At 49.9% G+C, this 13391-nt stretch overlaps 1 protein-coding gene across 7 annotated transcripts in view; it reads right to left on the reverse strand.

Moving 5' to 3' along the window:
* Window positions 1–7002: 7002 nt before the first annotated feature.
* Trh (thyrotropin releasing hormone) overlaps window positions 7003–13391 on the reverse strand; it is an 80619-nt gene continuing 74230 nt past the window's right edge. For 3 of the 7 annotated variants that reach the window (XM_060383769.1, XM_060383765.1, XM_060383766.1), the window contains 4 exons: window positions 12812–12883; window positions 9489–12058; window positions 8617–8832; window positions 7003–8071 (listed from right to left, as the gene is read on the reverse strand). In XM_060383769.1, the coding sequence (XP_060239752.1) occupies window positions 7506–8071; window positions 8617–8824 (774 nt within the window). In that variant the 5' untranslated portion in view covers window positions 8825–8832; window positions 9489–12058; window positions 12812–12883 and the 3' untranslated portion in view covers window positions 7003–7505. Of the gene's footprint in view, window positions 8072–8616; window positions 8833–9488; window positions 12062–12811; window positions 12884–13391 lie in introns of all 7 variants that reach the window. The other 4 variants (XM_060383770.1, XM_060383767.1, XM_060383768.1 and 1 more) reach the window with 2 other exon arrangements.

A 13391-nucleotide genomic window follows, 5' to 3' on the forward strand; every position in this document is an offset into this window, starting at 1 on the left:
ATCACATGGGTACCTGCCTGAGTCTGGACGCTCTTCTCCCAGCATCTGGCGATTAGGAAGTCACTCTCCATGTGGGACGAGGTCTAATCAGTCTGCCGATAATCACCAGGCCCAGAACGTGGTCGTAATTCAGGAAAGACGATCCCCGAAGACAAGCACCACTTAAATCCTGGCACTGACCACAGTCCCCTTGGTAACCCGTGCTTCTGAGCACGATTTAGCCAGTGAGCTAATTGATGTTCTTTCGGGCAGTCAGCTCGTGCCTGGCGATCGAAATGGACACTAATTGCTGACATCCTTCAGGTAAGAAGCCCTTCATGTTCTCAGGCCACCCAAGAGGCCCGGAGCAGGAACTGAGTCTTTCAGCAAATCAGTGCCATGATTGCAAATAATTAATCGAAACAAGGTTTGCAGAAAGAATTAATTATAGAACCTATGGGAGGAAATGGAGGCTTCACTGGATGGGAAAGGCTGCCTCCTCATGGCTTCTCAAAGAAGCTTAAAGCAAAGATGTCAGCAATACAAAAACAAACATTTTCTTTTCTTTTATGTGTGTGAGTTTTTGCCTACAAGGCCTGTACATGATGTGTATTGTCTGATGCTTGCAGAGACCAGAAGAGGATATCAGATCCTTAGAACTGAGGTGCTAGACAGTTGTGAGATTACATGTAAGTACTAGGAATTGAACCTGGGTCCTCAAGAAGAGTAGTTTGTGCTCTTAACCTCTGAGCCATCTCTCCAGCCCCCAAAATAAACATTTTATTAAAGGGCTTGCTGCACATAGTTTTATAGAACTGTACTGTGCCTTTATGATTAAAAAAAACAAAAAACCTTACGTTTAACTGTTAACTGTGTGTGTGTGTTGTTATAAAGAAACTAAAATATCACAAATCGTTTGATTTCACAAACAAAGACTCATGAGCCAGATGCTGGGGTAAAAACCCATGAGCTCAGAGAGGCAGAGAAAACATCAAGCTGACCTTCTACTCAGCCCACGTCCACCAAATAGCCCAAGGCCAAAAGTTTACTAGCTCAGCTGACAGCCCAAGAGGAAAAAGCCAAAAGCTAAAGAGCCCAAGAGCTAGAGAGCTAAAGTGCTCCTTCCTTTTCTGCATGCTGTCATAAATATTCTTCTCTCAGAGTCCCTGTTTCTGTTAATCCATCAGCTGGTCACTTGCTCCACCTCTTGACCTAGAGTTAACTTTATTAAATCCGGTGAACAGAAAGCTCTAAGATTAAAGGTGTGTGTTAGGACCGAACCACACCAAAGAAAAGTTTACCTTTCAAGATCTCAGGGTTCATAATGGGATCAAACACCCTGTAACATGTGTGTGCTCATTCACACTCATGCCAAGGTGCACATGATGACCAAAGGGCAACTTTTGGAAGTTGATTTTCTCCTTCCACCATGTGGGTCCTGGAGATGAAACTTAGGTCATTGGACTTGACAGCCAGATTTTTCACCCACTGGGCTATTTCACCAGCCTGGGGCTAGTGCCTTTTATAAGTCATATCACCCAAGACAGACATTTGTCATTTTTAAAGGAGGGGTCAACATTGGATCATAGTAACAAAATTCCTGAGGTAACCAATTTATAAGAGAAAAAGTTTGTTCAGCTTAGTCTTTGAGGTTTTGATTCATGATCCCTTGGCCCTGGCTGTTTTCCTCCTGTGATGAGGCACCCCTGTGGCATAAAACACCACAAAGCCCAAAAAGTAATGAGAGGGTGGAGAAAAAAGAGAGAGAGAGAGAAGGAGGGAGAGGAAGAGAGAAGAGGGCTCCTGGGACCCAGAATCTTCTGGGAGAGGCCCTCAGTGACCTAAGGACCTGCCCCTGAGCACAGTTTCTTAATGATTCTACCATCTCTCTAGCACCACCGTGGGGACCATGCCTTTAACATTCGAGACATTCAAGATCTAAGGGGCTTATGAGGTAGCTCAGCAGGTAAAGGCACTTGCTGCCAAGACTGACAACCTGAGTTTGATCCATGGACAATGCATGATGGAAGGAGAGAACTCACTCCTGAAAATTGTCCTCTGACCTCTACAAGCATGCAGTGGTGTGTATAACCCTTCCTCTACACACACACACATACACACACACACACAAACACACACACACACAAACACACACACACACACACACACATTTTTAAACCCTCAATCTAAACTACTACATGAGGGCATAAATGGAAGCTGGAAAGAGCCCTTGCACAGAGCCCAGATCACTGTATCTCCCACGGAGCAGAGGAGAAAGCCAGTGCTCAACATAGGGTTATTTGGTTATTTGTATGTGTGTATATGTGTGTGTGTGTTTGTGATCATGCACACTCACTAAGCCTGGCTACCCACAGGCCTTCTCAAAGCAGCTTCACAGGGCCAGCTGGCTATGGCCAGAAGGGCATCACCAGAGAAGAACCCTCAGCTCTGACTGCATGAAACTGGGAAGCATATTCCCAACTTCCTCAGCCTATCAATTTGGACAACTCTGAGGTGTGGTCCATGTCTCCCGTGGGTCCTCAACAAGATGGAATCCCATTGCCAACCTGTTCACCAAATAAAGCCTGAATTTTTCCCTCCATTCCCTCCCCTCCCCTCTCATCCCCTCCTCTCTTTTCCTCTCTCCATATCCCATTCCAGACCACTGCTTCCTGGCATTGATGTTCACATATGTAAACTGTATTTAAGTCCTAGTTTCAGAGCTAGTGCTGGGACACCCAGTCTCAGGCAGATGTAATTATAGACTGTGACAACTGTGAGGAAGGAGAGGGCCTGAGTGCCATAGTGTCACATTCTGACAAAGTGATGACTGAGGCAACAGCTAAGGAGGAGCAGGAAGATGGTTAGGACATCATAGTGAAGCATGATAACCTGCAAGCAGGAAGTGGAACCTGGCCTGACAGCACTGGGCTCTTCCACCACTGAGCCTTACAGGTGTAAGGAGTCAGAATCTGAACAGTCTGCTTGATCAGGGCATGTGTGCTGATCGAGAATGTCACTGAGTGATTTGAATACTGCTCTTGGTATTGGGTGCTTGTAATTTTTTTTTCTCCAAAAACCAGCAAGGAAAAGGGTGCTGGCTGGCAGGCAGCCTGACGGAGCCATGCTTCAGGGGCCCTATGGGAGTGAAGAGATCAAGAAGCCATTACTGTATTCACATTGCATGACTGACTGTCAGTGACTGTACCACTTGGTAAAGCCATTTTTTAAATTACTAAGGCTAGAGAAGAAGCTAGATGGTGAAGACCACTTGCTGCTCTCGCAGAGGACCTAGGTTTGGTTCCCAGCACCCACAAGTTCTAGGGGACCTGATGCGCTCTTCTGACTTCTGTGGGAAGCAGGCAAGCACATGGTACACAGATATACATGCAGGAAAAACATACAAGGTTCCTCCTGGGCAACTTAGTGTGACTGTCTTTAAAAAACAACAAACAGACAGGCAATGAATACCTGAAATAGGTTCAAAAAAATGAGGGAGGGGGCACAGATTTCAAGCATTAGGTCTGGTGGCTTGTTTTGTTTTTGTCTTTTTACAGGACCTCACTGCTGCTCAGGCTGGCGTCATATTCCTGCCTTCAGAGAGCTTCCTACTTCACCCTCCCAGAACCTGAGAGGACAGTAATGCACCACTTCACACTGACACTTCTGTTTGATTGCTGCAGAGAGCTGGATACGGGGTTTCGTGCAAGTCAGACAAGTGTTCTACCACTGAGCTGCATCCTCAGCCCTGAGATAGATACATTTTATGACAGGATGCCCATCACTACAAGACAGTACTATATAGCTATAAAAAAGGAAGTAGTGCTACATGCTATGTAACCTGAGTAGACTTTTAAAGTACTGTGCCGTGCCGGCGTGTAGCTCAGTGATAGAATGCTTACTTAGTATGTGAAGGGTTCTGAGTTCAATGCCCAGTACCAGACTCAATCTCTCAATCACACATACTGTAGCTGTGAAATTGACCAGAAAAATGTCATCGGCAGCTAACTTTGGATACAAGCTGGGGCATGTAATCCTAGAAGGCTGCTGCAGACACACCCCAAATCACAATAGCTCTGTTTTTACACCCAAAGTCTTTGTTTAAAGTCTCTCAACTGTGGGCTCCTGCAAAATAAAAAAATAAATTAGATACTTTCTTACTTTAAGAGGGAAGAACCAGGGCATGATCACAATCTGAACAAAGCAAAATAAAGCCAGCAGCGTAAGTAACTCACTGTCCAGTATTGGGATGAACTCATGATCTTCTGGGCTCCTTCCTCCAAGGGACTTGTGTCACTTCTCTGGCTCTGCTGTCTGCAGCACACATGGCTTGTTATTTAAGCTTTAAGCTTAGGCAGGCTATACTCCACTGCTGCTGCTGTTCTTGGCGGTCATCTGTGGTACTGGCATCACTAAAATGCTTCTTGGGTCTTCTGCTGCAACTGGCTGCACCTTCACCAATAGCATCTCTTGGACTCTCTTCACCGTACCAAGCCAGACTTTTCTTCAGGACCCCTTCAATCCTGGGGCTTCAACTACTTCTGAGGCTGCACCTTCATCAATGGCCTCTCCTGGCCTTTCACAGTGCCAAGCCTCTCTACGACCCCCTCAGGCTTCAGAATCAGTACCTCCTGAGAGTGTATACATTACCAAGTTTGGCTGCCAGCACGAGGTACAGCCTAGGCTGTCTCTAGAACACGGCTCATGTGTGCTGACTCCCTGGAAACCCTTCCCAGATGATTTCACCCCAATGGTGCTGGTCTCTTCTTAATCACTGCCAATTTCTCAGCTCCAGCTCACCAGCAAAGCAAAAGTTTCACTTTTGTAGATCTAGTCAAGAGACTAGATGATTAATATGGCTGATTCTTCAGCCCCAGCTGACTAGACACCAGGTATTATTCACAGAAATGATCCACTAGACTCTTGGCTTTTTTCTGAAACATCACCAGCCAGGTCTCCACCATCTGCATTGTTCTCAACACTCTTCTAGGCCCCTAAAGAACAGCTCACTGGGCTCTCACTCAACACTCAATGACTTTCCTAGTCCAAAGTCCTTACACTATCCTCCCGAAAAAAACATGGTCAGGTCTGTCACATCTCTACCCCATGACCTGTTTTAATTAGTGTTACTATTGATGTAAGGAAGCACCTTACTCAAAAGTAACTTGTGGAAAAAAAAGGGGTTAATTTGTCTTACATATCCTGAGTCATAGTCCACAGCTGGAGCCAAGGCAGGAGCTCAAACAGGGCAGGAACCTGGAGGCAGGAGCTGATGCAGAGGCCACGGGGGAGTGCTGCTAATGGCCTTGCTCTTCATGGCATGCTCGGCCCACTTTCTTGCAGAACCCAGGACCACCAATGCTCAGGGGTGGTCCCACCCTCAATGGGCTGGACCTTCCCTCACCAATCACTAATTAAGAAAATGTGCTGCAGGCTTGCCTGCCTACAGCCTGACTTTTGGAGAAATTTTTTTTTCTTTCAGTTGAGGCTCCCTTCTCTCAGATGACTCTAGCTTGTGTCTAGCTTTGCTAACTAGTCAGCAAACCCACCATGTCATCTCGTAGGGCCAAGGAATCAAAGCATCTGTGTGGGAACTAGCCTGAACCTGAAGATGGTTGGGTAGCAGAAGACATGGATTTCTTCCCTCAGGGAGGGAAGAGACTGGGAGATGGGAGATCTCACACACTCCCCCAGAACACATGGTCTCTGCTATGGGTCTTTGCTGATGCTCTATCCTTTTGCCTGGGGTGCTTTTTTCCCTCTATTGAGACTTGGGCTTAGCCATTTTCTCCTGTAGGAAGGCCGCTTTGTTTATCCAGTTTCTCTCAATTTTTCATTTCCCACAACAAGTGTTCCTCATGCCAAGCTGTCCTCTTCTGTGCTTTTGTCTGTCTTTCTATGAAAATAGAAGTGGCCTGAAGCTTATAACTTCCATGAGAGGAGTATTTATCAAACACCTTCTTCAGGCCAGGCCCTGATCTAAGAGGCTTTGGTGGGGGTGAAAAAGTTGGAAAGTTTTTTTTTGTGTGTGTGTGGTGGGAAAAGGTATGCTGTGTTTGTCCCAATTGGTTAAGTTTGCTAACACTCTTGAGCGACTCTCAGTGACTTAACATAAGTTTGTTTGTTGCACACCCAAGTCTGGGGTGGTGACTCATCTCTAACTTCCATCAGGTAAAACCAGCGCCTCAAAACCATCTACTGTGTCCTCTGGCAACTCCATGTGCAGCCTCAACCACCGTGGTAGGAAAAAAAAAAAGGAAAGAAAAAAAGAAAAAAAAAAAAAAGGCTCGGGATGTCTTGATAGAGCCTAGAGCCACAGGGACTAGTTGAGAAACATCATATCATCCCATTGGCCAGAATTGGACACGTGACTCTGTTATACCCGCTGAGGAGGCTGGGAAATGTAGTTGCAAACTATAGAGCCACGCTAATCTAACACCAGCAAGATCTGTGCAGTCTCAGGCTGAAGGAGTGTCCACATACCCACACGGAGAAATTGGACTCAGGGTTGCAAAGGGGCCAGTTCCTTCACTTAGATAGTAATATCGCCTAGGAGGACTGTGCGGCAGCACTTTGCCGCACCACTGTTCGGGACAGTGATCAGGTGACTGCTCCCTCTTAGCCTGCCGCTCATGACTGACTCCAGAAGCTCCCTCGTTTTATTCTCTTGACTGTATCCTTTGCCCGGTTCATGTTTCTGCCACAGGACCAACACCCCCCACCCTCCTCACACACACTGCATCCCCTCCCTCCACCCCCAAATCTGGTAGCCTCAAGGCTCCACAACATCCAACAGTCTTCTCTAGTCATTAATTCCACGCACCACACCCAGCCAATCAAAACTTTCAGAGCCAGACCCTTAGCCACAGTAACATTGTGTTCTGCGACTGTCGGCATGCAAAAGGGCCCTGATTTCCTCAGATAAGAGGGAATCCTTTTAATGTCCTTCAGGCAGAGCTTGTAGCTGGGAGCCAACCCAAAAAGCCCCCAAAGAAAAACCTCAGTCTAGACAGAAGAGCAGAGGAACCAATGACCTGGATATATTTTATTGTCATCGAGATGAACAAGAGCAGGGTTATATACAAGATGTGACCCCCTTCCCCTAGGGCATATCTGAATATCTCCCAAACTTAGGGCCCTCAACCTTGGGGGATGTGCTCAAATTATACCAGGTCAGTCTTGCCACATGGGGCAGAGGACAGAAGTTAGATTTTAACACCAAAACTCTTCAACCCCACTCTTTCCGAGGAAGTCCTTTAGGAGATGTAGAAGAACCATCTTGGGCCAGCGCTGACGGGGCGCAGGACTGTGGGAACAACTGGGAACAATCTGAGATACCCCCAACCCAGCATCTTTAACTTCCTGACTGGCTTTCTGGAGTCCCTGAAGTGGGTAAGGAAGGGGATTGGGTGGACACTATGTACAGAGGGCTCAGGTTTAGCTTCTAAGACAGAAAAGATGATGAAGGGAATGGGATGGGGCACACAGGGCTTATGTCATCCTAGACTTGAAGCCCAATGCTAGGCTTACTCCTCCAACAGAGGTTCCCTGTCCCAGGCTTCCAGCTGTGGGCTTTGCTTCTCCAGGGTCTCCTGGCCCCTGCTCAGGTCACCTAGGAGCTGGAGCAGGCCTATTGGGCCACAAGTCCCCTGGGGCCCACAAGGGTGACCCAATGCCCTTTTGCCAGGGTGCTGGCGTTTCTCAGGCACGGGGACACCCTCTCCCTCTTCTTGTTCTTCCCAGCTTCTTTGTGGCTTGGGATCTATGAACCTCCGGCCTGGATGCTGCCTCTTGGTGACTTCAGACTCCATCCAAGGGAGTGATCGCCGGCCGGGGTGCTGCCGCTTGACTTGGGGGACATCTAAGAACCAGGAATCCAGAAAGAAATCTGGTAACCAGGATGGTGGCAGCCAGTCACCAGCCTCCTCGTCTACCCGTGAGTACTTGTCCTGGTTGGCACGTCTGCCAGGGTGCTGTCGTTTGTGGATCCTCCAGGCACCCCCTTCTCTCAAGTCCTCCCTCTCTTCAGCTTCAAGTCCTTCCTCTTCCTCCTGCCTTTTGCCTGGGTGCTGGCGCTTCGTGATCCAGGAGTCTGGAGAAGGAAAAGCCAGTGTGGGAGAACCTGGCCCCTTCATCAGGGACACTTGCCTGCAGGCCCATGACACACTCCAGACTTGCTCTCCGTCCTAGCACTTCAGGCAGCTCCTCCTTCCCCCTGTCTGTTCCTCAGGCCTTATAGACTCCCTCGCACACTGATGGTCAAGCACCTCACTCTTCCAGTCCCAATTCTCTACTTCCTTGCTGGGTGACCAGAAGCCACTCGACTTCTCTGAGCCCCAGCTGTCAGTAAAAAAATGGCAATGTGTCTTTATAAACAGGGTCTTAGATACAAGTGTTTAGTAAATGGTAATTAAACTGTCACAGATAGGGGCCTCATGAAATTGTGACTACTTGAAGTCTGACTTCTGATTCTTTCTAGCACTGAGAATTATTGTGGTCCCAAGGGGTGGTCACCTCTCTACCCTGTTAAGGAAGTGGCTATGAGGCTATGAGCTTCTTAAGTCTGGAAGAGGCAGGGCAGGTGGCTCCCCTACCTCCCCCCCAACCCCCACATCACTTCTCTTCCCCTATACTTACCTAAGGCTGCACCCAGGTCCCCTCGCACCCGCTGAAGGTCTTTCGGCAAGAATCGACGTTCTGGCCGGATGTGGACATTTCCCAGGCCAGGAAGGTCTGGAGTCGCCGCACCTTCCTCCTGGGCTGCCTCTGGCAAGGCACAGGATTCAGGGATACCGGTGAGCGTGAAGATCAGAGCCAGAGCCAGCAGCAGCCAAGGGCTCGGCATGGTGGTGTCTAGGGTCAAGGGCAGTGGGAACAAGGGTGAATGCACAGCGCTCGCTGCTCTGGGGTAGTGGCCCCACCCTCCTACCTTCACTCCAGAACACGGTCACCTACCACCTACGCCTGGTGCATCTGAGCCTCTGCTACCTGTCCAGGTCCACTAGGGTGCCACGGTGCCCTATCGAAGCCAGGGGGTGGTGGAAAGCCCGCTGTCCCCGCCATCCCTTACTGTCTCCCGAAGTTGGGGGAGTCTGCGCTGCATTTGGGATTGACAAATTGCCCACCTTCGTGTACCCCTTAAGGCTGCAGTGCTGGCCAGAGAAGCTAAAGTCATCGCGGCCCCAAAGCTCCATCTACAGCCAACCTCCTTACTCCAGAGCTGAGATTCTGGCTCGCATGCATGAACTCCACATGCAACCCTTTGCTCCTGTGCCTAGGCTAAACTAAGACCCTCCTTGGACGCCCACACCCTGGTTCCAAAGTGAAGGTTCTGTTTCTAAGGTTAGTGTACAAATTCGAACCCCGAGTTGGTCCGACTGTCCCGGCGTGGACCTGCTAGCCGACCTCTTCCAGCCAGCGCTCCCGATGCCCTGGCCAGTGCGTCCCGGGAAGGCGGCGGGGCGGGTGGAGGGAACACCTGTTTGGGGTCCCAGGGTCAGTGGCGTTACCTGCGAGGTGGGGACTCCGCCGGGCAGTCCGAGCTACTGAGCTGCAGAGTGTGAACTGGAGGAGTAGAGTCTGCAGCCCTCAGGATCGCGTGTGGACTGCGCGCTCTTCCGAGGGGCTGCGGCTTATAAGCGCTCCCGACGGCGGCGCCCGTGAGGTCAGCGGGGAGGGGGCGCAGGCCGAGGGCAGGGGCGCTGACGGCAGAGCCGGGGACCCGCCCGTTTTCCGGAAGCTCGGAGGGGGCCGAGCGAGGGGGCGCGGCAGACGCAGGTTGGCGGCTGCACCCAGCTCCGGAGGTCTATTGACTAAGAGAACATCTGATCAGGGAACAAAGGGAGGGACAGACATCCCGGGAGTAGTCCGCGATGGAGAGGAGGCAAGAGGAGTGAGGACCAAGAGACACAGGCATTCAGACACCCAGAGACAAGACATATGCTGGGTGTGGGCAATAACAGAAAGGAGGTGGCGACTGTGGCACCTAGTCTTGACTGTGTTCCCTTCCTCTGTTTCCTCATCCGTGCAATGGGAGAGGGTAAGGCAGAACACAGTTTCACAATGGTGGCTCTATGGCTGCAATCAGCTCCTGGGGATGCTAGGCTCTACTCCCACAAGGTCCTGAAAATATCTAAGTAAACACCAAAGCTAGAAGTTAAGAACAAAATTGGGGGCCTGTGAGACGGCTCGGTAGTTAAGGGTGCCTGCCGCCAGCACTGACCACCTGAGTGGATTCCAGAAGGTTGCCCTGTGACTTACACACTCTGAGGACTGTGACACTCACAAGCCTTCCCACCCTAAATAAGTAAATGTATAGTGAAAATTAATTAATAAAAAGAACAAAATTGACCTCTCCGGAAAACAAACCGTCCCGCGTATCTCCCTGACCTCAGCCAGCTGGGACAGAACCAAGGAGTTCCTAGTGACCATGCTCCCCAACTCTCTCTGTAGACTCCAACTGTGTTGCCTAGCCACCCCAAGAAGAATGCTAGAGCCACTGATAACCTCCTCACACTCTGATGCTTCAGGCTAAATAATTGAATATTTAGTGCATAACCCAGGCATGCTAGTAGACTGGCAGGAGATTCCAAAGGCATCCACATGTTACTCCTGCTCCTGGTAGATAGAGGCGCTGCCTGGGCATTTACACCCCCCCCCCCATCATCTCCTTACCCCTTCCTGTCACCAGCAGGAGAAACAAGACACAAGGTTGGGAGTGCTAGTTCCACTTTACACAGATAAGAGTCAGAGCTGGATGGAGGAAAAGCCACTGAGAGGTAGAGGTGGGAGGGAATGTTTAGACTTCAGCTAGAGACCTCGCCTTAGTTTTAGATGAAGATGGGTAAGGGTCTGGGGTCATGGTCTGACTCAGCTTCTTGACCCCCAGGCACTTCCGTGTCTCTGGGTCATAAGAGGGTCTAAGATGGGAAATCTAAGACCGCCGTTTGACCCCTGCTCCCCAGCCAGACTGAAGAATTTGTCATCCTGCCTGTTTCCTCCTGGTTGGATATGACCACGGCTATTCTGAATCCGAGCAGCTGCAACCAAGCACAGAAAACCCTCACCCGCTAGGGCCTGTAAGGAGTCCTGACTGGGGGCTGGGCACTGCAGCTGTGCCTCAGGGCACTTCCTAGGGATGCAGCTGCCTTCCAGTCACCCAGGCCCCACCAAGTAACTCCAATAAACTCCTTGGTTCACCTTTCTTTGACCCATTCGTACACTCTGTATCTGGGGTGAAAGAATGATTCTCTCACCCCTTAAAAGGTCACGTGACACTAGCTAGCTTGCAGATCTGTTCTTCTCTGCAAGTAAGAACGGACCCTGTGGCTTACCAGACAAAGACAATTCCCTTGTACAGATTCTCAAGCCTATGCCTGAGGAAGCTGCTCAAAGGTTATCCAGTGCAGCACAGCATCTAGAAGTCATGATTGCAAACAGCCAGATGCCTGTCCATCAGGAGGGGGCTGCTTAAAGTAATCCATCTTGAAAGTAGCCTATCCTGATGGGCTGCTTAAAATAGCCTATCAAGTAGGGGCCTATCCAGGATGTCTCCAGCTTCTGATATAGTCCACAAGAGATGGAGGTGGCTGTGTGTGTGTGTGTGTGTGTGTGTGTGTGTGTGTGTGTATGTTATACAAGACCCAGTAAGTGGTAGAAGCAGAGTGGTGGAAAATGTGTGCACAGGACATGTTGGTGTGCAGGCGAGTCAGCTGGCCTGCCCTCAGGGGCCTTCAGGGGCCTGACAACGTCCTACATCATCACCTTCGCCAGGTTTGCTAGGTACATAGGTACTGCCTGTCACCCAGCTCAGTCTCTGTCTCTTGGTCTATCTCAGTCTCTTTCTCTCTCCGTCTTCAAGGCTCACACAGGTTCTAACCCCTCTCCTCCTCCCCTCCCCACAAATAAACCTCCTTTATACCACATATGTTGTGTGGCTGTAATCATTATTATAACAGGACAGACCACCAGTGGACCACTAAGCCTCTTACATAAAGAATGGGCCAGAGAAAGGGAGGTAGGACAGACCTTCAACACGATGCAGGAGGCTTGCTGTTCACTGTCAGTTCTTCTTCTGCTGCTGCTTAACATAAAAAAAAAAAAAACAAAAAAAACAACTTTTATATTGATTCTTTGTGAGCTTTAAATCATGCATCCCAGTCCTGCTCATCTCCTTGTCCCCTTATATTCACCCTTCACCCTTGCAACTACTCCCCCCAAATAAAACAAACAAACAAAAAAAAGCATAGAAAACATCTCATGGTGGAAGCTGTAGTATGTCAGTGTGTCCCACAGTATGTCCCTCTGTCCACACATCTTTACTTGCAAATGTTCATTGCAACAGGTTATTGGTCTGGTTCAGGACCTTTGGCTTCTGTGACATTATCAATACTGAATCCTCATGAACATTCTTCCTGGTTATCCTATTGCTGCCCTGTGTCATGGAGATCCTGCAGCTTTTGAACAGCAGGCCTGTCCCTTTCAGGCATCTCAACTGTTTGCAGATGATATAGATTTTGGGGTGGGCCAATTCAGAGCCCTAGATTTGGGCCTAGGGGGTAGCTGAGCTACTCAGCCCACTGGTTCTCCCTTATCCATACCATGAGGGTGATATCAGCACTACCTCAGTTAGGCCAACCACTGCCACGTTGGCAAGAGGCAGGGTCAGCTTTCCTGCTCTCATGCACTCAAGGTGGCTCACCTGCACCTATGGCTCCAGAGCCAGCCCCTCTGTGCTGCCCAGTCAAGGGTCAGGGCTCAACTCTCCCAAATCCTGTAGCCTGTGAGGGGCTGGGACGGCAATCCTGCTCTCACACCCTCGTGGCTGGCTCACCTGTGCTTATGTCATCAGGGCCAGCTCCACTGTATTGCCCAGGTGAGGTGCAGGGTCCACTTTCCTGAGTTGCTAGAGAAATGAAGGGGTAGAGTTAGCTCTCCTAAGCTCATGACCCTGTGGACAGCTTTCCTGGCTGCTGGAGGAGGCAAGGGAAAGGTGTGAAGGGGGTATTTGGCATCACCTCTGCACCTGTGCCATCCCTTGGCAGATGAGTGGCAGGGTCAGCTCTGCCACATTCATATCCATGGGGCTGGCTCACCCATACCCCACACTGCCAGGACCAACTTCACTGTGCTGCCTGCACAGGGCCTGTCTCCAGAGTACTGCCACCTATGAAAGATGGGGCCAGCCCTCCAGAGTGCCACATCCAATGAGGAGCAGAGCCAGCTATGTGCAGCTTCTGGACATCCATGTGGTCTCCGGCAGCTGCTCCAGCAGGGGACACGCCCTCAGTGGCAGCTCAGGATGAGACCTTACTATAGCCCTAGGTGGCAGGGCTGGCCACTGATAACAGGTGACTCCTCTACCTCCTTGAGTCTCCAGTTTCACCTCTCCTCATAATGCTCAAGCTGCTCCA

This window comes from Meriones unguiculatus, chromosome 5 (assembly GCF_030254825.1).
Source record: "Meriones unguiculatus strain TT.TT164.6M chromosome 5, Bangor_MerUng_6.1, whole genome shotgun sequence".
Classification (NCBI taxonomy): Eukaryota; Metazoa; Chordata; class Mammalia; order Rodentia; family Muridae; genus Meriones; species Meriones unguiculatus.